General features: G+C 43.4%; 1 protein-coding gene across 1 annotated transcript; it reads left to right on the top strand.

The window, feature by feature from the left end:
• The first annotated feature begins 1,455 nt into the window (after positions 1 to 1,455).
• Positions 1,456 to 21,382, top strand: LOC144643886 (uncharacterized). The gene is made up of 4 exons (XM_078503273.1): positions 1,456 to 7,208; positions 7,842 to 8,891; positions 8,946 to 20,096; positions 20,425 to 21,382. The coding sequence occupies exons 1-3, from the start codon at positions 1,505 to 1,507 to the stop codon at positions 20,069 to 20,071; spliced, it is 17,880 nt and encodes a 5,959-aa protein (XP_078359399.1). The 5' UTR covers positions 1,456 to 1,504; the 3' UTR covers positions 20,072 to 20,096; positions 20,425 to 21,382.
• Positions 21,383 to 22,991: the final 1,609 nt, after the last annotated feature.

Below are 22,991 nucleotides of genomic sequence, written 5' to 3'. Positions count from 1 at the left end.
AATTTTTAAGTGTTTATTCTACAACATTAAGAGTAAGACCGTTGAATGTAAGTTAACGAACTTAGCCTTATTTATGGGCAAATATATTGTTGTATGTCAAGTGCAAACTTAAATCTGATAAGAACGAAGTGGCGTTTTTTGAAGCAAACCTGATCGTTGTCTAATGGAAATTTAAGCCTTTGAATAGATCCACTTCTGGTCACCTGTTTTTCACCTGGTGGTCTTTGTAAGCGAAAATCGAAATTAGCCAAAACAAATTCGTTAAAGGCGCAAATAAAACAATTAACCATGTAGACACAGTTAATTTATTAGTGGCAGCTTTTTTATTTTAATTTTGCCATGGTAGATTGTAATTATTGCTATTGGTGGCCGCAGATTTGTAGGTTAATGGTTTAGTCTGTTTTATTACGCAGTTTTAAAAAAGATGATTTAGAATGAAAACTTTCCATTTTATCATGGTAGATTGTAATTATTGCTATTGTTGACCGAAGAATAGTGAGTTTGTTGTTTTATCCGGTTAATTGTTCATTTAATTTTATAACGCAGTTTTAAAAAAGATGAATTAAAAAGGAAATAAGTATACATTGGCTGTAACACAGTCCTTGCATCCTTTGGCGCCAAATTGCCTTTCGAGACGCTAAAACAAGAGCAAGGAGACATTTCCCATTTGTCATCGAAACGTTTCGTTTGAGGAGAAAGCTATAGCAAACTGTAACACAGTCCTCGCATCCTTTCGCGCCGAATTGCATTTCAAGATGTTTAAACAAAAACAAGGAGGCATTTTCCGTTGGTTATCGAAGCGTTTCATTTGAGGGGAAAGAAATAGAAAAGATTTATTTTGTCGTGCTCTACGCGTGACCTCAAATATAATTGTTTTGGCTGGCGAAAATTTTATTCAACTGATTTCGAGATAGACGAAACAATGTATTGTGACCACGTTATGCCAGAAAAACAACTTAACTAAAAGTAAACTAGTTCTGTTCCTGTAGCCAAGGCTATTTTCTTTAGCCAAATGATTATTATTATTGTTATTTTATTTTCATTGGTTAGCAATTCAGCTGATACCGTGGTTTATGGATTACACATTTCCACCGGAACTATCGCACTTTTCTGCGAAATAATTTTTGATAAACAAAAAAAAACAAGGTTATTGTGAATGTGTTTTTTCGCTGTAAAATTGTGACACTTCAATTGTTCATTGAACTTAAGAAGTCACCAGTATTTTGTGCACCTTAAACAGTGAATTTACCACTCACAGAGTGAAATTTTGATTGCCGTAACGAAAAAAACCTGTCACCCTGTGTACTTTTGATTGGGAGCAAGCAGGTGCTCGTTCTGGTTCCATGAGATAAGACGACTTAATCCAAATTCCGCGCCCCTTATATCATCTTTTTACTGTTCACGAACCGGCGACCGAACGACTTGTGATGTAATAACAAAACAATGGTTGGAGAGATCGCGCTCATTTTCTTGGGAAAGTTTTAATGTACTAAAAAGCCACATAATGTTTGGCTGGTCGCCGCCAAATATTCTGGCGACTTTAGTACTTTGTCTATCGTTTCTTCTTCTTTTTGACCGATCGCCAACACAAGCCAAGCCGTATCGCAAACAGGATATTCTAAGTACATATACAGCTGGTAACCTAGGAGGCTTTAATGAAAGAGATTGGCCAGAACTTGTAAACTATAAAAATGGCCACTATATAGAGAGAGACAAGCGAAGTCCAACAGAAGTCGAGGACGAATCGCTGGACGGCAATGAAGGGAAAACGTTAAGTGTGAAACCTAAAAAAAGGCAAGGCATTGAAACGCCCATAGAGCCACTGACTTCAGATTCTGGTTTGGATAAAGGGAGAATTCCGCACTTGAACAGTGAAGAAAATGTGCGGTCTAAGGTTGACCAGCCTGAAAGCGAACCGGTTGGCGTTCCAGTTGAGGAAGAAAAGAAAGCTGATGCTGATTCAGCTACCGACAGCTCCACTACTCAACATCAACAGGAATCAACGGACAACACTAAAATCAATAAAAATGTGAACGGTGTTCAAACTCAACAGGGAGAAAGTGATCATCTGAAAACGGAAGACAATCAAGAAAATGATAAAGCTGATTCAAGTAGTGAAACTTTAAATAAAGATCAAAGTACTGTTAGCGCAAGTGTTGGAGAAAGCAAGGCAGAAGAATCAAGCAGACCAGTTGATGAAAACGCACAAGTTCGAAGTGTTCAGGAAAGTAATAATGGGAACAAAAAGCTCGGAAATGTTCCCAGTGACAAGAACGCAGTGAGGTTTCCTGGTTCTTCACCACTGGAAAATAGCCAGTCTAATTCGCCTATCGCCGATGCTAAAGCAAATCCACAGGGAGCTCAAACGACAATAACAAACAATGTCAACAAACAGGTAAACAACGATGAAACTAAAATCACAACAGCGAAAGTTGAAACACCAGTCACAACAACTACCTCAAGCGATCAAAACACTGCAGCTCCTGCACAAAACAATGCAGTAAGTTCATCAGCTAAAACTCTTTCATCGCCTGAAGAAAGCGCAGCAATACACACCGTGCCTCAAATGCAAAATGTACCTGTAGGACCGGTTCGGGACGCTTTGGGAAACAGTGGATCAGAAATTGTGACCACTCGTGGAGCATCAGATCTTGACTCGTACACCGAAAGAGACACTGAACCGAAACCGTCCAATGGACCTGAGGTGGGACATTTTCAAGTGGATGATAAGTCTGCCGATTTGGAAATAAACGCAAATTCTGCCGGAGTGAAAGTTAAAGCCAAACCTGCTTCTTTGCAGGTGGTTTCACGCCCGGGTTCTCACTCTCCGTCGGCGGCTGCACAAGAACGATCTTTGTACCACCATTATCATTATCCACCGTATCATCCACATCACCACTGGTATCCCGGAATGCGAAGATCGTACGGTCATTTTCATCGCCGCCATTTTTTCCATCCATATCAATCTTTTCCAGAAAGACGTGGTTTTGATAGCTTTTACGACGAAGCACCCTTTTATCGCCGCCACATGCACTACTGGTACCCTCACCATCATCGGCACCATTTTCATGATTCTGATTTATATGAACGATCACGGATGGAAGAGCCAGACAATTACCCAAAATATCATGGACGGAGACGCCACAAAAGGCGTTTTAGGCACATGAATGGGCCCTATAGGCGGCAGTTTTACAATAACATTCCTATAATGAACGGTATGGAATCGCCACAGATGGGCATGACACCGGAAGAGGGAACAATGCCGCAACTACCTATTGGGGGCGGAATACCATTTACTCAAAGGCAGAACATAATAACCCCCATGCCCTCACCCATAAACGTTGTTGGAAATCCACCACCTGGCGTACTTGGAGGAATGAATGCAGCCAACTTTGCAATGAACGAAATGCCCGGACTCAACAACTTTAATGAAGCAAATCAAATGAATAATTTTAATGGACTTAATGGAATAGGAGGCATAAACGGCATGAATAACATTGGTACAATGGGACTTAATTCTTTAGGACAAATGGGAAACATGGAAGGCTTGCCAGGAGAAATTAATGGTGGTATGGAAGGAATGGGAAATGGTGGGGTACTCCCTGGAGCAACCAGAGCCCTAGGCGCCAGAAACGTAAATCCACCGTCCGAGGCTCCTAGGATGGCTTTCAAGAAAACTGCAATTCTTTCAAATACGAAGAATAAAAGCACAACCAAAGAACATTCACACGCCGAAAAACTGGACTCTAAAAAGAATGCCTCAAATGTGAATTTCGAGAAAGATCATAATGCAGAAAGGAAAAACAAAGGAAAAGTAAATCTTAAAAGCTGGGAGAAAACTCTGAAGCGGTATCACCGACTAAATGTGTTTACGTCAAAAGCTCACGAACGGCATCAATATCGCAGAAATGCAAAATCTTCTGAGAAATTGAACACAAAGAAAACGGATGAAAACAAGAAAAGAAAACACGGCGTATCTCATCCACACGCACAGCGTGCAAAAGACGAAAAAGGAAACCGGAAAAATGCAATTGTAATGCATCGTCCGCCAATCATCTATCACCCGCCACCAGAAATTTACCACCGTCCTGATATCGTCGTTCATCGTGCACCCATTATGCTACATCGACCGCCAATAATTTACCATCAGCCTCCTGTTGTTGTTCACCGACCAGCAATAATCTACCATCAGCCACCAATAGTATTCCACCAACCTCCTCCAGTAGTCCATCAGCCTATCTTGCACTCCCACGACACCTGGGTGACAAAGCCAATGGTGTATCACACAGCATCCATGGTTTCTCATGCGAAGACGTACTATGGAATTCCATCTCACGTCTACTCCGGCGATTATGGGGAGGGATGCCATGGATCACATTGCTCTTACAGGAAGGAACGAGTACCACACAGCAATTCTTCCCAGGCTAAGAACATTACACACCCAGCCGACCATAAAAAGAAAACAAAACGTGACAGTTTTGGCGATTATATGGCTTATGTTACTTCTTTGTGGAAACGTAACAGATTGACAAAAAGAGAAATCGACGATGAATGGGACTTCATTACGTCAACCGACGGAACGAAAGAAAAGCTAACCTTCAGAGATTTGAATGCCGGTGTAGTTGATAAGAGAGACACAGAACATAAGAGCTGGAGTTCTAAAGTCAAACGGGAGACTGAAAAAGAGAGGGCGGAGGAATCGAAGGATGGAACTCAAAAGAAGAAAAAGAAAGACGTCGTAGTCAACCGTCCTCCTATAATCTATCACCCTCCGCCAGAGATTTACCACCGACCAGACATAGTTGTTCACCGCCCTCCTCTTGTGATCCACAGGCCACCTATCATCTATCATCAACCACCAGTAATTGTTCATCGACCGGCCGTGGTGTATCATCAACCACCAATTGTTTTCCATCAACCACCACCTGCTGTCAGTCAGCCGTTGTTGTATTCTCACGATTCGTTCACTGTCCACCCATCCTTCTATGCTTCGCATCATGGCTCTGTAGTAAGGGACTTCGGACATTATGTGGGGGTTCCAAATGTTATCACTAATTATGGAAGCCCACTATTTGGAAGAGGACCTCCAATAGGTAAAAGATCGAAGATAGAAAACGCACCCTCAACAGAGAACGCAACTACAACAAACCATGGCAACAAAGCAAAGAACGAGTCCAGTGAAAAAGCTGGAAAGAAGAACACTGTTGTTGTCAGCCGGCCGCCAATAATATATCATCCACCACCTGAAATTTATCATCGACCTATTATTGTTGTTCATCGACCTCCAATTATGATTCATCGTGCGCCCATATTTTATCACCAACCGCCCGTTGTTGTTCACCGTCCTGCTATAGTGTATCACCAACCGCCGTTAATATTTCATCAACCGCCACCCATGGTTCATCAGCCAGTTTTGAAGTCTCACGACACCTGGATTTCTCACCCTGTGGTAACACCTTATTCCTCTCGAGTAATGCATCATCACACCTACGTTGGTGTTCCAGATGCCTATACTGTCCATCACTTTGGAGGGCATGGGCACTCGTTTTACAAGTCACAAATCTTAAAACATACCAAATCAAACGTGGAAAAAGCATCCGAAAGAAATAAGATAACTGGTGAGAGCAACTCTAAAAAATCAGAGGGAGATTCTGCCAAGCAAGATACAAAGCAGAACATTGCGTCGAAGCTAAAAACCAAAAAGGCCGGGAGTCAAAAAGGAGGAAAGAAAAATGCTGTTATTTTGCGACGTCCCCCGGTTATCTACCACCCGCCACCTGAAATCTACCACCGGCCAGAGATAGTGGTCCATCGTGCGCCAATTGTTATCCATCGCGCACCAATAATCTACCACCAACCGCCAGTGATTGTGCATCGGCCTGCAGTTGTGTACCACCAACCACCGATTATTTTTCACCAGCCACCGCCTGTCGTACACCAACCAGTATTCAGGTCACATGACACATACGTGCACAGACCAGTAGTAAGATTATACGGATCCAGAATGCATCATGCGGGGCACTTCTATCATATTCCACACGCATACTTCCATGGACATGGCGGAATTCACTACATGGCTTATGGAAAATCCAAGGTGCCTCAAAAAGAAAATATTGAAGAAGAAAAAGGAGACGCAAGGGCCACTGTAAAAAGCGCGAAAAAGGACAAAAAGTTGAGGACAGATAAAAGCGATAAAAGGGCTCGCCATGCTAAGAAAAAGCATATTGCCCTCACAAGAAGCAGAGACAAAACAGAAACTGCGATAAAGCTACACAAGAGCCATGACATTACTTACCATAAGGCAAAGGAGGTTACTGAAAAAGCGCACAAAAAGAACTCTGTAGTTATACACAGGCCACCAATCATCTACCATCCACCACCAGAAATTTACCATCGCCCAGACATCGTGGTACACCGTGCTCCCATAGTGCTCTACCGTGCTCCCATTATCTATCATCAACCACCAGTGGTGGTGCACCGACCAGCCATTGTTTACCATCAGCCGCCGATCGTTTTCCACCAGCCACCACCGATGGTACACCAGCCAGTTTTGCATTCGCACGATACTTGGGTGACAAAGCCTGTTGTCATTCCCTATGCATCACATGTACGCCACGTGGCCACATACAAGGGTGTTCCTCATGAAGAAATATTTATGCATGGTATTGGTACTGGAGCGTTCGGGAAATCCCACGTTCCTATAAGAGGCACCCGCAGAAACAAAATAAACGGCGTTGAAGGCAAAAACCAAACTGGAAATGAAGAAACAAAGACAGCAACAGAATTCCAAAAACCCAACGACCAAGCAAAAGATCCGGAAACACCAGGTGCAGATGATGTAAAGCAACGCAGAGCTAGCGATGCCAAGCTTGGAGCGGGAGGAAGAATTGCGCGAGCATTGGCCGATTTCTTGGTGGATAAGCAATGGGACAAGAAGCCTGTTGGAGCGGGTAAAAGAATCCAAAGAAGCCTTACAAATTTACTTCCACTGTTAGAAGATCAAGTGGCTAGCACATATTCTAATGAATTTCACTTGAATCCTCAAGGGTTCCATGATATCCCAGAGGAGGCCGTTGGTGCTGCAACTAGAATTCAACGATCCATTGACGACTCTTACATAAAATTACAGACCGATGCTGTTGCAACTCCCTTGGGGGCTGGTGCGAGGATACAGCGAGCGTTAGCAGATCCGTGGACATCGTTTGAAGGTGAGAAACCATATGAAATGTTTAAACGTAGTAGTGAAGAAACTGATACCACATCTACACCTGACGAAAACGCAGACAAAAACACCAATAGCACCAAAAAGACACTACTTATAATTCGCAGACCACCAATATTGTATCATCCACCAAGCCATATGATTCACCGACCTTCCATAGTTGTTCACAGACCAGACATAATAGTCCATCGCCATCCCATCATCTTCCACAGACCACCAATCTTAGTTCATCGTCCCCCAATAATAATTCATCGTCAACCAGTTCTTATACACAGACCACCTATTATAGTTCATCGACCACCGTTAGTATTTCATCGTCCAGCTATAATCATTCATCGTCGCCCATATATTATTCACCATCACCCGATTATCTTCCATCGACCGCCAATTATTATACACAAAGGACCTCAAATGATAGTTCACCATTCCCATCTGATTCACCACTATCCTATGCACATGATTCACATGCACTGTCCTGGTTGTGGCTTTGGGAAATCTACCGTAGCACGACATGAAGATAACACTACTGAGCACGACAATAAGAAAACGTCACACTCTGACTCTACTGTCAAGGATGCCAAAGGCAAAATGTCTAACAAGCCAAAACGCTCTGTTGCAGACAAGATGTCCAAGAAAGGCGCCGCGGAAGCTAATCATAAAAGAAAGAGGAAAGATGCCCATAAAAAGAAGAAAGATGTAGTCGTCAACAGGCCTCCCATTATTTACCACCCACCACCAGAGGTATACCACAGACCAGACATTGTTGTACACAGAGCTCCTATTCTTATTCACAGGCCACCTATTGTCTACCATCAACCTCCTGTTGTTGTTCATAGACCAGCTGTTGTTTATCACCAACCACCAATTGTATTTCACCAGCCTGCTCCAGCAGTCAATCAACCATTGCTGTTCTCACATGATAATTTTGTTGTTCATCCAATGGCTTTTGCCTCCCATATGGGTTCTGTTGTAAACGACGCTGGCCATTACGTGGGTTTACCACACGGTGGAGTATCTAATTTCCCTGGCTCCATCCCTCATGGTCAAACAGGACACGTATTTCCTGCATTAAACCAACCTAACTGGGCAAGACGAACTGAAGTTGTGAAACCGCCGAGTGAGAAGCATGTCAACGTCAACAGTGAGAAGCATAAAATTAACCAAAAGCGCCTCAGCGAGTTAAAGGATGGTCAACCCGAAAGTGGCGTGAGAAAGAGTGCCAAACCAAGAAAGCAGAAAAGCAAGCATACCAAAGGTGAGAAAAAGAATAAAGTTATCGTTGCACGACCTCCTATGATTTATCATCCGCCACCTGAAATTTATGACAGGCCAGATGTCATAGTACACAGACCAGATATTGTGATACATCGGCCATCAATTGTTTATCACCAACCATCTGTGGTAGTTCACAGAGCACCGGTGGTTTATCAACAACCCCCAGTCGTATTTCATCAACCATCGCCAATGGTTTCGCAACCAGTTTACCATGCCCATGACACCTACGTCGCACATCCTGTGTTTCATCCGCATGTGAGTCATATAGCGCACTCTGCAACGTACGTAGGAGCACCCCATTTCTACCCTGGGCATAATGATTACGGATGGGGCCTATCAGCACATGTACCCACCGCGCAGACACCACAATACGATTATACAGCAGCGAATTATGGTCACTCTAATTATCAAGGATACACACCTTACCAAGGAAACACACCTTACCAAGGATACACACCATCGCCTGCATATGGTTACTCCTCGTATGGACCTGCCGTTGGAAGGTCAGAGGTAGAAAATGGTAAAAACAAGAAGTCTAAAAAGAAAGATGAAGAGATACATAACAACGACTCAACGTTGAAGAAGGACCACAAGGCGCGTACAAGAAGGTCAGCAAAATTGAACAAACGCCACTTCCATCACCATCACCACCATCATCACCATCATCGGCACGGTCATCACCATCGTGGAAGTAAACGTTTTTATCATCTTCGACCAATCAGCTCCTTTGCTCACCGAGGACATCGTAAGCACGTAGTGATTATACATCGCCCTCCACTTATTTATCATCCACCGCCTCAAGTTTATCGTCGGCCAGATATATTGATGCACTTACCTCCATTGGTTTACCATAGGCCAGCGATAATGTTTCAACAACCACCGACAATAGTTCACCATCCTTCGATAATTTATCACCAACCTCCCGTTGTTTTCCACAACCCTCCGCCAATAGTACACACACCGATTATTCACTCCCACGAGATGATAACCCCTCACCTTCAGCACATAATGGTGCCTACGTCGTCATATGTGCACCCTGTTGGGAATTATTTTGGTCCCGTTATCCCGGGACAAGCATATGGAAAGTCTCATATAGAGAGAACTGACACTAGGAAAGGCGTAACTGACTTGGAGGGAAAGGGAGAAGACCAGAAAGCTAAGGTCGACGAAAAACGAGAAACCTTTAGTACACCTGAAGCAAAAACAGACAACAAGGGATCAAAGAAGCAGAACGTCGGCCTTGTAGTTCATCAGCCACCAATAGTGTACCATCCGCCACCAGACATATTTGACAAGCCAGCTGTGGTTATGCATCCACCACCAATGGTCGTACATCGTCCACCCATCCTTATACATCGAGCTCCTGTTGTAGTTCACAGACCTCCCATGATTATACACAGACCTCCCATAGTTCTTCATCACCCAACACCTGTGTATCATGTAGCTCACGGCCACTTTTTTCATCCAATGCATTATGCCATGGGGAGGTCAACAATAGGAAAGGAGAGTCCTGAGGTGTCAAGCAAAGATAAACACAGCGGTGAAGAACATAAAGATAAGAAGAACGCGACAAATGTCTCAAGCGAGAACTCAAGTACCAAAAAAGGAGAGAGAAAGAATCTTGTCCTTGTTCACAGACCACCTATGATATACCATCCACCACCGGAGATCTATGATCGACCAGATATTATAGTACACCGCCCAGACATCGTCGTGCACAGACCATCAGTAGTGTATCATCAGCCTTCAGTTGTTGTTCACAGGCCTCCAATTATCTATCACCAGCCACCGGTTGTATTTCACCAGCCTGCTCCAATGGTACACCAGCCCGTTATGCATGCGCATGACACTTATCTTGCCCATCCTGTTCCAGTGCCCTACACCTCACAGGTTCATCATGCAGCAACATACGTTGGAGCTCCGCACTTTTTCCACCAGCCGCAGTTTGGTGGTTATGTGGGCCATGCTTTTGGAAAATCGGACGTCGAAGGGGTTAAGAGCAAAACTGTAAGTCAGAAGGACGAAAATCAGAGTAGAAAGGAAACTCGTAGTGACACCAAAACGCATTCAAGGTCGACACGTGATACAGCAAGTAAGAGTAAAACAAATGAAAGGTCTTCAGAGACATCTAGAGGACATAAAAAGAACAAAGTTATCATAGCTAGACCACCGATGATTTACCATCCACCACCCGAGATATATGACAGACCAGACGTTATTGTTCATCGACCAGACGTTGTAATACATCGTCCTTCCATTGTTTATCATCAACCTTCCGTCGTTGTCCACAGACCTCCTATTATATATCAGCAGCCTCCGGTAGTCTTTCATCAACCTCCGCCATTGGTTCATCAGCCTATAATGCATGCCCACGATACCTACGTCGCTCATCCTGTGCCGGTACCATACTCATCCCATATTCAACACACATCTACCTATGTTGGTAGTCCACACTATTACCCAGGCGGTTGGAACTATGGCTGGAGCCAGCCTCACCCTTTTGGACCAGCTTACGGTAAATCAAAAGTACCTAAAAAGAATTCTAATTCCTCAAAACATGGGATCTCAAAGTCAGAACACAAAGATAAAGTTAGACGAGCAGCAAAAGACGACCAAGGAAAAAATGACAAGGAAGCAAAACCCAAGTCAGCTGAAAAGAGCAAAAAGAAGAACCAAGTCGTTATTCACCGTCCACCTCTAATCTACCACCCACCAGCAGAGGTGTATCACAAGCCTGATGTTATTATGCATCGACCTGACATTGTTATTCACAGACCTTCAGTTGTTTATCACCAACCATCCGTGGTGGTTCACAGACCACCGGTGATTTATCAGCAACCACCAGTTGTATTCCATCAGCCGTCGCCTATGGTCAGACAGCCAGTTCTGCACGCACATGATACTTATCTCGCTCACCCATCCTTTACACCCTACTCATCAAATGTCTATAGTGGTGGACATTATATGGGTGCACCTAACTTCTACGACAACGGCTGGGGATGGGGAGGACACGGGTATGATTTTGGTCATGCCTTTAGTAAATCGGAAGTAGAAAAATTACACAAGAAGCAAAAAAGCTACCTACAAAAAGGCAAGAAAGAGCTGAAAGCTAACAGGAGAACTTTAGAGAAAGAAGAAAAGGACGTGGAAGACGCAATGCGATTGAAAAACGAAACAAAGACAACCAAAAAGGGAAACAAAAAGAACCTTGTTATCATGCATCGACCTCCTCTTATCTATCATCCGCCGCCAGAAGTTTATCACAAACCGGATGTTATTTTGCATAGACCGGATATAGTCATCCACAGACCTTCAATAGTTTTCCATCAGCCTTCAGTAGTGGTTCATAGACCTCCTGTTATTTATCGCCAACCTCCAGTTGTCTTCCATCAACCTTCGCCCATGGTCCATCAGCCGATCCTTCATTCCCACGACACGTACCTGGCACATCCGCATTTTGTACCGTTCACTTCACACGTACACCACACAGAGAGCTATGTTGGTGCACCACACTTTTATCCTGGTGGCTGGGGATGGGGAGACCACGGCTATGGTGGATTTCATCATGCTTTCGGAAAATCAAAAGTTGAAAAGGCGTCAAAACATCAAAGAAAAAGTAATACTGAAAAAGAGAAGGACAGTGAAGGAAATAAAAGAAGGCTACAAAGTACAAAAGGCATTAAAAATAATGACACTTCTGAAAGAAAGAAAGATGCAACCAAAGGACATAAGAAGAATTTAGTAGTGATGCATCGTCCACCACTTATTTATCACCCGCCGCCAGAAATATACGATAAACCAGACATCATTGTGCACAGACCAGACCTTGTTATTCACAGACCCTCGGTAGTGTTCCATCAACCATCTGTCGTTGTACACAGACCACCGGTAATTTATCGTCAACCACCCGTTGTTTTCCATCAGCCTTCTCCAATGGTGCACCAGCCAATTTTTCACTCGCACGAGACGTACTTTGCTCACCCTCACTTTGTGCCCTACTTGTCTCATGTAACACACGCTGGTTCTTATGTAGGGGCACCGCACTTTTACCCAGGCCACTGGGGCCCAACACATGGTTTTGGACATTTTATGGGACATTCCTTTGGTAAATCCAAAGTAGAAAAAGGATCGAAGAAAGGAAAGTTAGAAACTATTAAAAAAGAAAATGAGAGTGTCTCAAGCAACAAAACTAAAAGAGAGACAACAGAGCCTAAAACGTACCAAAAGACAAAAATGTTAAAACATATCTTCAGTGGGGTAAAGAAAAGAGAACATAACAAAGGCATAAGCGAAAAAGCTGACAAAAAAGCCGTCTCATTACATCCACAAAAGGAGGATAAAAAACATCACAAAAAAGGTCATAAAAAGAACATGGTTATTATACAACGTCCAAATTTAATTTACCATCCACCTGCAGAAATATACGATAGACCAAGCATCATTGTTCACCGACCTGATTTCGTTATTCATCAACCATCGATAGTGTATCATCAACCGTCAGTGGTTGTCCATCGTCCCCCAATTATCTATAATCCGCCTCCAGTAGTGTTTCACCAACCTGCCCCTACAGTTCACCAGCCAATGTTCACCGCCCATGATATGTATCATAGTCATCCCCAATTTGTCCCGTACGCCTCTCACATCAGCCATGCCCATACCTACGTTGGCGCACCGCATTACTACGCTGGTGGATGGGGATATGGTTACGGCTTCTCGGACAACTCCTTAGCCCAGCGAAGTGGGTGGAATGGCTACAAAGGTCCGTGGTCTCCATCTCCATCTTACGGGACTAATTACTTTCCATCCACTCCTATTGCCAGTCGGAGAGTTATGCGTGGTCCATACTCTTTAGCATTCGCCAAGTCTCTTGTTCAGAGGCATGTTGAAAAATCTGAAGACTCCAGCAAGACCCACGAAAATCATAACAAGCAAAAACATAGTACACAACCCCATCGTCCTGTACGAAAAGGAGAGAGAAATGCACGTTCCGCAGAGCCCAAAACAAGTATGAAAAGCCGACTTCACAAAAAGAGGCATCACAATGGCGGAGGAGGTAAAAAGAATCTTGTTATAATGAGAAGGCCTCCGCTTATTTATCATCCACCACCAGAAGTTTATCATAAGCCAGATGTTATTATGCATCGACCTGACATAGTAATTCATCAGCCTTCTGTAGTGTATCATCAACCTTCCGTTATGGTTCACCGTCCACCAATTATCTATAAGCAGCCACCGGTAGTGTTTCATCAGCCAGGCCCTATGGTGAACCAACCAATTTTTCACGCGCATGAAAGCTACATGGCTCACCAGGCCTTTGTTCCTTATGCAAGTCACATCCAACATACTGGCACCTACATGGGAGCTCCACAATTCTTTCATGGAGGGTGGAACTATGGATACAGTCATGCATTTGGAAAATCGCATGTTCTTAAGCATAAATCCAAGTCGGAAAAACAACACAAAACGACTGAAAAGAAAACCAAAATAGAAAGCGCTGAAGGAAACAATTTACACCTTCAAAAAGAAAAAGACGAAAAAGCTTCCAAAAAAAATGACATAGTTGTTAGCCGCCCTCCCATCATTTACCACCCACCACCTGAAATTTATCATCGACCAGACATAGTTGTTCACAGAGCACCCATAGTACTCCATCGTCCACCGATAATCTATCATCAACCACCCGTAGTTGTACATCGACCGGCTGTTGTGTACCATCAACCTCCTGTTGTATTCCATCAGCCACCTCCCACAGTTAACCAGCCTATTTTACACTCTCACGACTCATTTGTTGTCCGTCCTGAAGCCAGATTCATGCCGCAAGGCTCGACAGTGACACATAGCACGAGTTATGTGGGAATTCCAAACCATGTTGTGCATGGAGACGATTTTGATTTCCATCACTTTCATCGATCGCACATAGCACATTCTGGCAAACGTAGATCCTTTCAGAAACAAGGGAGAGCTAACATAGCGAAATCAACAATCTCAAAAATGCCCACAACCAACAAAGAAAACACTGAAACCACCATCACTGATCAAACACAAAAAAAGACATTGCGATCCACCATTCGCCACCACAAACTAGGCAAAAGACAGCTCATGGGTTCTCATTCACTTTATGGACCTGTTTCACCAATAAACAACATTCACAATCTACATAAATCAATTGAGCAGAGAGAAAAGCTATCTACTATACCAGGAACGGCCTCAAATCGTCAAAATGACGTTGCCAAGCGTTCTGATGAATCAAGTTATGATATTGACAAGAGACAAATAATTGTACCTGAATCCACTGAAAATGTTTACCGCAATATTTTACCCTCAGTTTACAATGGACTTGGGGCACCTGCTTTCCAAAACCAAGCTATAGCGGACTCTGAAGAGTTGCCACGCTCTGATGGTACAAGCATTGAACATTTACCTGATTTCGCGTCTAGTTTACATAACATTCAAGAACTTGCGGGAGCTGGAATTGCAAGATCGTCTTTTCCATTAGCACTACAGCAATACTTGCCCAATACTCCAAAAGAAGACTCACCAGACATACATGTTCACGTTGAAACTACGAAATCCTCTATACCGCTTAAGAAACGTGAAAAGAGACAAATTCTCCCAATATACCAGCAGCAAGGACCTGCCCCAATGCCCCGTGTGCTGTTTCAGCCACCGAGTCTTAGAGATTTGGGAGTAATACACGCTGCCCAACCGTCATCTGTTTACAACCTATTCAGTCAGTACCACCCAGCCTACCAACCCATAACGGATCCACTTCATTATCTACAAATGGCTTCGCAACTTCAGCATCGCCCGCACGTAAACATAAACGTACAGTCGGCAAGGTCTTCTATACCAAATATGGAGCATGTACTTGAAAAAAGATCAAAAGAACCAAAGTCAAAGAGACAGCTCTTAGCAGTTGTTCCACCTATCTCCCCTGGTATACCACTAGGAGGATTACATGGATTAGAAGGGGCAAGAATAATGCAGAACATTCTTCCGTACTCGCCTTACGCACCTCTTTCCCGCTTTTTATTTCCACCTATGCCACACCTTAGCTATCCTGACGAATCTGAACCTGAAGAAACCACATACCCAGAAGCACTACCCTTATTTCATCATCCTGCACAACACATCCCCCACGTATATAACACACTACCAGGAGAGGAAAGCAATGAGCCACCGGCGTTTAACCCGTGGGCCTCTTACTTAAGCGCCCTTTATAATAGCTACCTTGGATATCCTCTTTATCACAGCCATCATAAACCTAGAGTCCACGTGGACGTACAAGCATCAAAATCACATATTCCCAAAGCCACAAAAACAGAGAACAAGCAAGACGTTCATTTCCACTCTCATATTTCTAAACGACAATTATATAATTACTTACCGGATCCATCACTAACAAGTCACTATGCCTTGCCTACAGCAGTAAATTACGGCGTACCAGGGTTACCGATTCATCGAAACTCTCCACACATTAACATAAACGTGGAGACAGCAAAGAAGAACGGAATTCCGTCAGTTAAAGTGAAAAGAAGGTCCCCAAAAGGAAGTCATACTAAACATCGCGAAGAAAGTAAAACTGGTGATAAAAGAGACGAGCTTATGGAAGGAGGAGAGAATGGCCAGGAAATTACTCCAAACCAAGGCAACTCTGATTTCGCAAATGCACCAGAGAATCAGTTTATTGCTACAAGCGAAGCTGGTCAACGCGAGGACGGAACAACATCAAACAATAACGAGCAACTTCAAGGACAAGAAGAGGTTCCCCAGCAACAACCGTATCAAGAAATGGTCGGGCAGAGGCAAGAGCTAGAACAAAACTCAGTTCAGCAATCATTTCCATCTCAAGGTCAACCTATGATGGTACCGTTTCAAGCACAACAGCAAGCACTCCCTGGACGCAATGCACCAATGCAAATACCACTACAGCAACCTGTGCAGTCGGATTTCCAAACACCTTTCCAAGCACCATTGGTGGTTCCTTTTCAAGGTCTGCTCCCTAGTGTACTACCAGGAGCTTCAAGTATCCCAGTAACCGAACAATCAAATCCCCAGCAAGCAATACAAACCGAAGAGGAGCAACCTAAACATACGTCAATAAATGTTAATGTCGCAGCAAAATCGACCGTTCCTAAGAAAAAGTCCAAGAAGAGTAAGAACACACAGCATAAAAGGCAGTTTGTTGCTTCGCCACAAGGTTTAACCCCCGCTTATGGAATTCCTATTGCTTACAATGGCGCCGCTCCGGTACCAAGCCACCCCCGTGTGTCCATCAACGTACAAACTACAAAAAAGTCAGCAGTTGAAAACGATCATAACAAGCGCCAGAGCATCTCGCTGTTAACAAGATTTCCAGCTATGCAAGTTCTCCCACAGACTTTTAAGCAGAATGGTATCTTGATGCCTGCGTTTAATACATTACCTATAAATCATAAAATCAAGGCTAATGGGATGTTATTAGAAGAGCTACAGCGACAGAGAAAGCACAAAATTCCTAAAACGGCTAAAAGCAAAACAGGTAGCAAGAAGCAGACAGGTCTAAAAAGCAAAAGTCAAAGTAAACAAAAGGAAAACGCAAAGAAACGCCAATTCTACGCAGTACCACAATCGCCGTTAGCCGTTCAGCAGTATCCCGAAGCTACCCAATTAAATGTCCATCCCAGACCCCGTGTATCAGTCAATGTGGAGGTGAACAAGAGGAAGTCCGAATTTCCACGAAAGAAACATCACGGACTTTTACAGTTGAAAAATGCAAAGAGTAGGGTTCGCAACTTTGATGAACCGAAATCAAAAAGACAGGTTTATGGAATGGAACAGCTTCCCCACATGATCCAAAATCCAGTTGTCGGTGCACCTCTACTTTCTCAGATTCCTTTGAAAAATCAGCGGCCCCGTGTGTCAGTCCACGTTGAAGTAGCCAAAAAGAAGAATAAACTCTTGAGCCAAAAGGAGCCAAAGAAAGAACCGCCCAAAAAAGATAGAAGACAAATATATGGCCTATCAGAACTACCGCATGAGGGGCTACCTTTCCCGGTAGCCAGTCAAGGTCAGGCACTTGGATATTTGCCTAGCACAGCGCATACTCCACGGGTTTCAGTGAATGTTGAGACGTCTAAGCGATCGGATGAAGAAGGTTTACATGAAGCAGTTCAAAAACGTCAAGTTTTTGGTCTGCAGCCACCTCTTGCACAGCCTTTTGAACAGCCTCAAGAACCAGTTTCAGCAATTAACGATCAAGAAGCATTGCAATCCGATGAACAAGTACAAGGTGGTCTCCCACAATCTCCTATTAACATGCAAGAGGAACCTCAACAGGATCAGTCACCATCTACAGCTCTGCCTTCAAATCCCACAGAAGTTCAACAGCAACAAACTGAAGTTCTATCTTCAGATGCAGTTCCTTCTCAGGCTGGTTTAAGCGAGAGTGATTACCGACGTCCCCATGTTTCTGTTCATGTTGAAGCATCCAGAAGATCAAAGGATAAACCCATTATGGACTCTGCGAAAGTCGAGAAAAGACAACTTCAACAAAGTGAACAAGAGCCTGAAGATTATGAACCCGATGTAGATGAACAGGAAACTGGCTCAAACACAGGAGATCTCCTTCAAGACCAAAGACCAAGAGTATCTGTTAAAGTAGATGTAGCTAAAAAGAAACATCATGTTGCAGCCGTTGAAAAGATTCGAAATCCAGTAAAAAGGCAGTTTACGGTTCCATTTAATGGAGGATTAAATGCAATCCAAGGTAGTCCAATTGAAAATACGCAAGTTATGACGGAGAAAAATCAGGAAGACAACGAACAGGGTGTCCAACAGGTTGCGATGCTACCACAATCTGAGTCAGAAGTACCTCAACAGCAGCAGCAACAGCAGCCGCAGCAGCAGGTTATGCAGCCAGTTGCACTTCTACAACCTATTCAACAGCAGCAGCAGATTCAACCATTTCAACCAGTTATGCTACCAGTCGCTCATACCGTGGAGGACAAATTACGACCAAAAGTAAGCATAAGTGTTCAGACAGCAAAGTCTCTGATTTCCACAAATAACGATCGTGTAAAGAGCTTGGGTCATCACAAGGAACAGACACCAGAAGGAAAATCAAAACGGCAATTGTTTGGCACCGTACCTCTTCTTAGCACACTAGGTCAAACAACAGTACCTGGTGGCGCTCTTAAACAAAATGGAAGGTCAACTGTCCCACAATCCGTGAAAGCGCAAAACCAAATTCAAGGCAATAGAAAAGACAGGCGCTCGTGGAAACGTCAGCTATACAATTATCTAGGAGGTCAGCAGCAACAGCAAGTATTGCCTACTCAGACGCTGCAAAGTATCGCTGAACCTCAACAACAAGAGGCTACAGTACAGCCCGTTCAAGCGTTAGAGCAGGATTCCAGTGTACAGCTAACACCAGTGAATCTTCCGCAAGCTACCTTGTTGCAAACAAACGAACAAGAGGCTCCACAACCATATCTGACTCAACCTGGAGTGATCGAGAACAATCCACAGGCTTCTTTGTCGCCATTACAATCTCAAGAATCATCTGTTAGCCCACTTGGCACATTTCAACATCCCCACGTGAGCATAAATGTACAAACGGCTAAATCACACGTGCCAAACCCAACGCGACGTTCTCAGTTGACTTCTGGAAAAGGCCGGGAAACAAAGAAATTTAAACGACAGTTTGATCTTCTTGGAGGTGGCGTCATTGAAAGAAGACGTGGTCCAAAGTTCGCAGCAGGACCCTTAAAGAAACCACGCGGACAAAACTTGTTTGGTTTAGGAAACAACCTTAACAACCTTAACAAGCCCGTTGAAGTCTTCACAGATCCGATTTCAAACCTTGTTGCAGGTGGAGCTGGTGGAAGAAGGAGACCAAAGCTTGGCGGAATACGTCTCGATAGTCCCACTGGTGTCGGAGCTCTGCCACTTAAAGGAACTGCCAACCCTTTAGAAGGTACGCTTCCTCCTGATTTAGGTGCACAAGCTATACTTCAAGACAGCCCAGCAGAGACCGCTGCACCATTTGCACAGGCGCCTGGAGTGGGCACTGAACCTTTGTTTCGTCCACCTAGTGGTATAGCTGGACCCCAATTAGAGTCACTTGAACGAGAAGGCGCAACCAATTTTCCACTACCTGGCCTGCCTCCCACTGGACCAGCTGTTTTCCCTCTGCCCCCAATCAATCGGGCGTTCGTGCCAAATTTTCCTGTACCAGGTGCTCCGCTCCCCCAGGCGAATCCACTACTTTTAGCTCCAAGATTCTTTCCAATACTTCCTTTAGCGCCACCTATGGCAGTACCACCCATGGAAGAACCTCCAGCATTGCAAGAGCAAGCGCCAGAGCTTCCACAAGCTCCTCCCCAGCTACCACCCATGCTTCCACCAGTTATTCCAATGCCAGTTCCTAGCACTGCACCGGCCCCAGCCCTACCCAGCCCAGATAGTTTGTTTTCTGAACCAGAAGAGGATAAACCATCGGTGCATGTTAACGTGGAAACGTCAAGGTCGAATGTTCCTGAAAGGGAACGCCACTCGATGCAGCAAGCGAATGGCCCAGCCAATCGTGGCTAGGCCGAGAAAGAAAATAGTACTCGAGGTATGATGACATGTTAAACGATTGTCTCTAAAATATATGAGGTGGTAAATAGTAACAATAAAGCGGTAAAACAAATTAATTGAATGTAAAGCACAAATATTAAGTAAATTAACTGATTAATTAATCAATTGATCGATTAAGCTAAAATTTCTTTATTTATGGTAGATTAAAAATTACAATGAAGATTTAATTGAATTGCTATACTGATACAGGAGTGGAATCATGATAGTTAGTTATCTCACGGCTTAAAAAAAATCCTCGTATTGGTTTATTCAGGAACGTTTTTCCTCTGTTATTTAATAAGACATCTCTTTGCTATTTCCTTTAGGGCCTGATGGGATTTTGCACAACGAACATCATCCAGAGCAGTAAAGGAGCCAAACGAAAAGGGGTTGTTGTGAAGCCTACGCAGGCATGAATTTTTGTAGATACTTGCAACATCCGTTATAAAATATATTCTGTTTTCGTTTGAAAGTGGCTAAAATTAGCTTACGCTTGCAACTGAGCAAGGCTTTAACCTTAAAACAATAAATTAAAAGTATGATTAAAATTGTCCACGTTCTTTCCGAAACGCGAAGTGGTAACCACCCAATCAACATAGGTACTTCTGTTTCTGTCATGCTGACGTACACTACAGCAAACAAAACGTACGTATTTTAATGGTGGTGTATAGTGTATTCTTTCTAAGAAAGCGGACTGATATTGAAGCGAAATCTGTTTCTAGGTTTACTATTATCACTGCCCATTGAATGGATGCAAAAATGTTTCTTTCAAGCCAATTTGAATGAAACAATCCATTTGTTTCATACAACAAACTCAAACGACAAAGTCCACTGCACGTTCTTATATCGTTTTGATTCATGTTATATGTAAGGACTTCTAAGTCTTTTCAGTTAGCATTAAAATCATCTTGCTACCAGCATGACCAAGTTCAAACTTACAAAACGTGTTCATGTACCGATAGCAAATGGCATTGTCTCGCGCAAATTGGCTTTTACAATATAAGTCAATTAACCTTGAAGATTAAAACTACCTAAGAACTAAAATAAATATTTATATCAAGTTTGTTATCAAAGGTTTAGAGAGAACGTTACCTGGAGTTGCGTTTAATTTGCATGAGTGAGATCGCTTTGAGTTTTTACTGGCTCTTGACTCCACAGAAGGCTAACGTAAAGAATAAACGCAATAAGGAACATCAAAAACATTTTCTATGAATAAAAACTTCGATGAAGTTGTTTAGTCATTTTAGAGACAATTGTGAAAATAAAACATTGAATTTTAATTAATTGTATCGTCGACTCGTCTGTTTCGCTTACAGCAGCCCTAAAGTCTTCTTCAGTCCTGCTCCAAGTCGTTCCATGTTCTAAACTTCAGCCATCCCTCATTTTATATTTTTAGCGTTATTTTTCTAAGAGCCTGGTAGTGCGGAACCAGACTGGCGCTTATCCGCCATTTAAGGTTAAATAAGCCTTAGATTTTCTTGTTTTAAGGCATTTTTCGCGTTTTGATATCGTCCAAAATTGTCACTGATAACTTATAAAATGAATATTATTAACCCTGTTTTGAACAACCAGATATCCTATTTTCTACTCGCCCACTCATTTTCCTTCCTTCCTACTCCTCATAGCCCCTACCCCCCCCCCCCCCCCCCCCCCGGCCGAGGTCTTCACCAGATACTCAGTTCAACTTGTTGATTTACAAGGATTCCACTCAGAATTATTTTTTTCATTGACAAGTTTGTCAATATACTTTGTCCTCGTCTTCTAGCTTATCACTGTCACCAAGCCGGCGCTTAGAGTATAAATATGGCCTTAAAAGCTACAGTAGAACCTCATTATAACGATTCGAAGGGTCAAGGGACAATCAAAATATGTTCGCTATAAAGAGGTTTCGTTTTATCTGGGTTCTTTTCCATGTATTTTACACTACCTGGGGCAAAAAATATCGTTCGTTATCCTGAGGACTTTTTTTTACATAGATGTTCGTTAAATCGTGGTTCTACTATACCTTATTACATAATAACGGTCTATGTCTCCGAAAGTCTATTCGCATTGTCTTTGAGGAGCCCAGAGAGGCCGAGGAATGCCAAGCTGGTTCTGAAAGAAAAGTTCGAGTGAAATAGAAACTCTCGGCTAGTACTTAAAGCCGGAACGGTGGAACGCCAACGGGGAACGCCGGAACGCCGGAGTGCCGGAACGCCGGAGTACTAAAACCCGGAACGCCAGAATACCGAAACCGGGAACGCATTAAAAAAACCCGGGACGTTCGATTACTTAAACCCGAAACGCACAAAAACAACCGGTTCGTTGGAATTCCAAAACGGGACTAACTATTCAGCACTCAGTTGATGTAATGAGACAATAGCGAGACACCTCATGACATATTTATGACCAGGTAATGGTTAGCCTAACTAGCGCTCTGGTTAGCCTGAATAGCACTTCGTTAGCCTGAATAGCACTTCGGTTAGCCTAAATAGCACTCCGGTTAGCCTACTTCAGCTTGGGTTGCTTGCGGTTAGCTTTTATTATAGGGTTAGAATTTCTATCCAAGAAAAAAATCAGGATTTTGGCAGCTGGTCGTCGGTGGCTTAGTTGATATCATTCCTGGTTTTAGTAGTCGAACGTCCCGGGGTTTTTTTATGCGTTCCAGGTTTTAGTATTCCGGCGCTCCGGCATTCCGGCGTTCCTGCTTTTAGTACTAGCCGAAACTCTCCCTCGCGCGCGGCTAGCCAGCTACGAGCGCCTTGCTCCTCACGCGTTTCGCTCCCGTGGAGGAGAAATAGTCCGGCGGCTAAGCTCGAAATTTTAGTTGAATTGTGCACTTTTTGATACAAGCATGAAACTTGGCACAATGAAAGTGGTCACCAACAAAAGTTTTTTTCAGATATAGTGCCAA

This window comes from Oculina patagonica, chromosome 2 (genome assembly GCF_052425735.1).
Source record: "Oculina patagonica isolate OP01 chromosome 2, crgOcupat, whole genome shotgun sequence".
Taxonomy (NCBI): domain Eukaryota; kingdom Metazoa; phylum Cnidaria; class Anthozoa; order Scleractinia; family Oculinidae; genus Oculina; species Oculina patagonica.
Note: the sequence above shows the minus strand (reverse complement) of the source record. Positions and strands in the feature narration are given on the sequence as shown.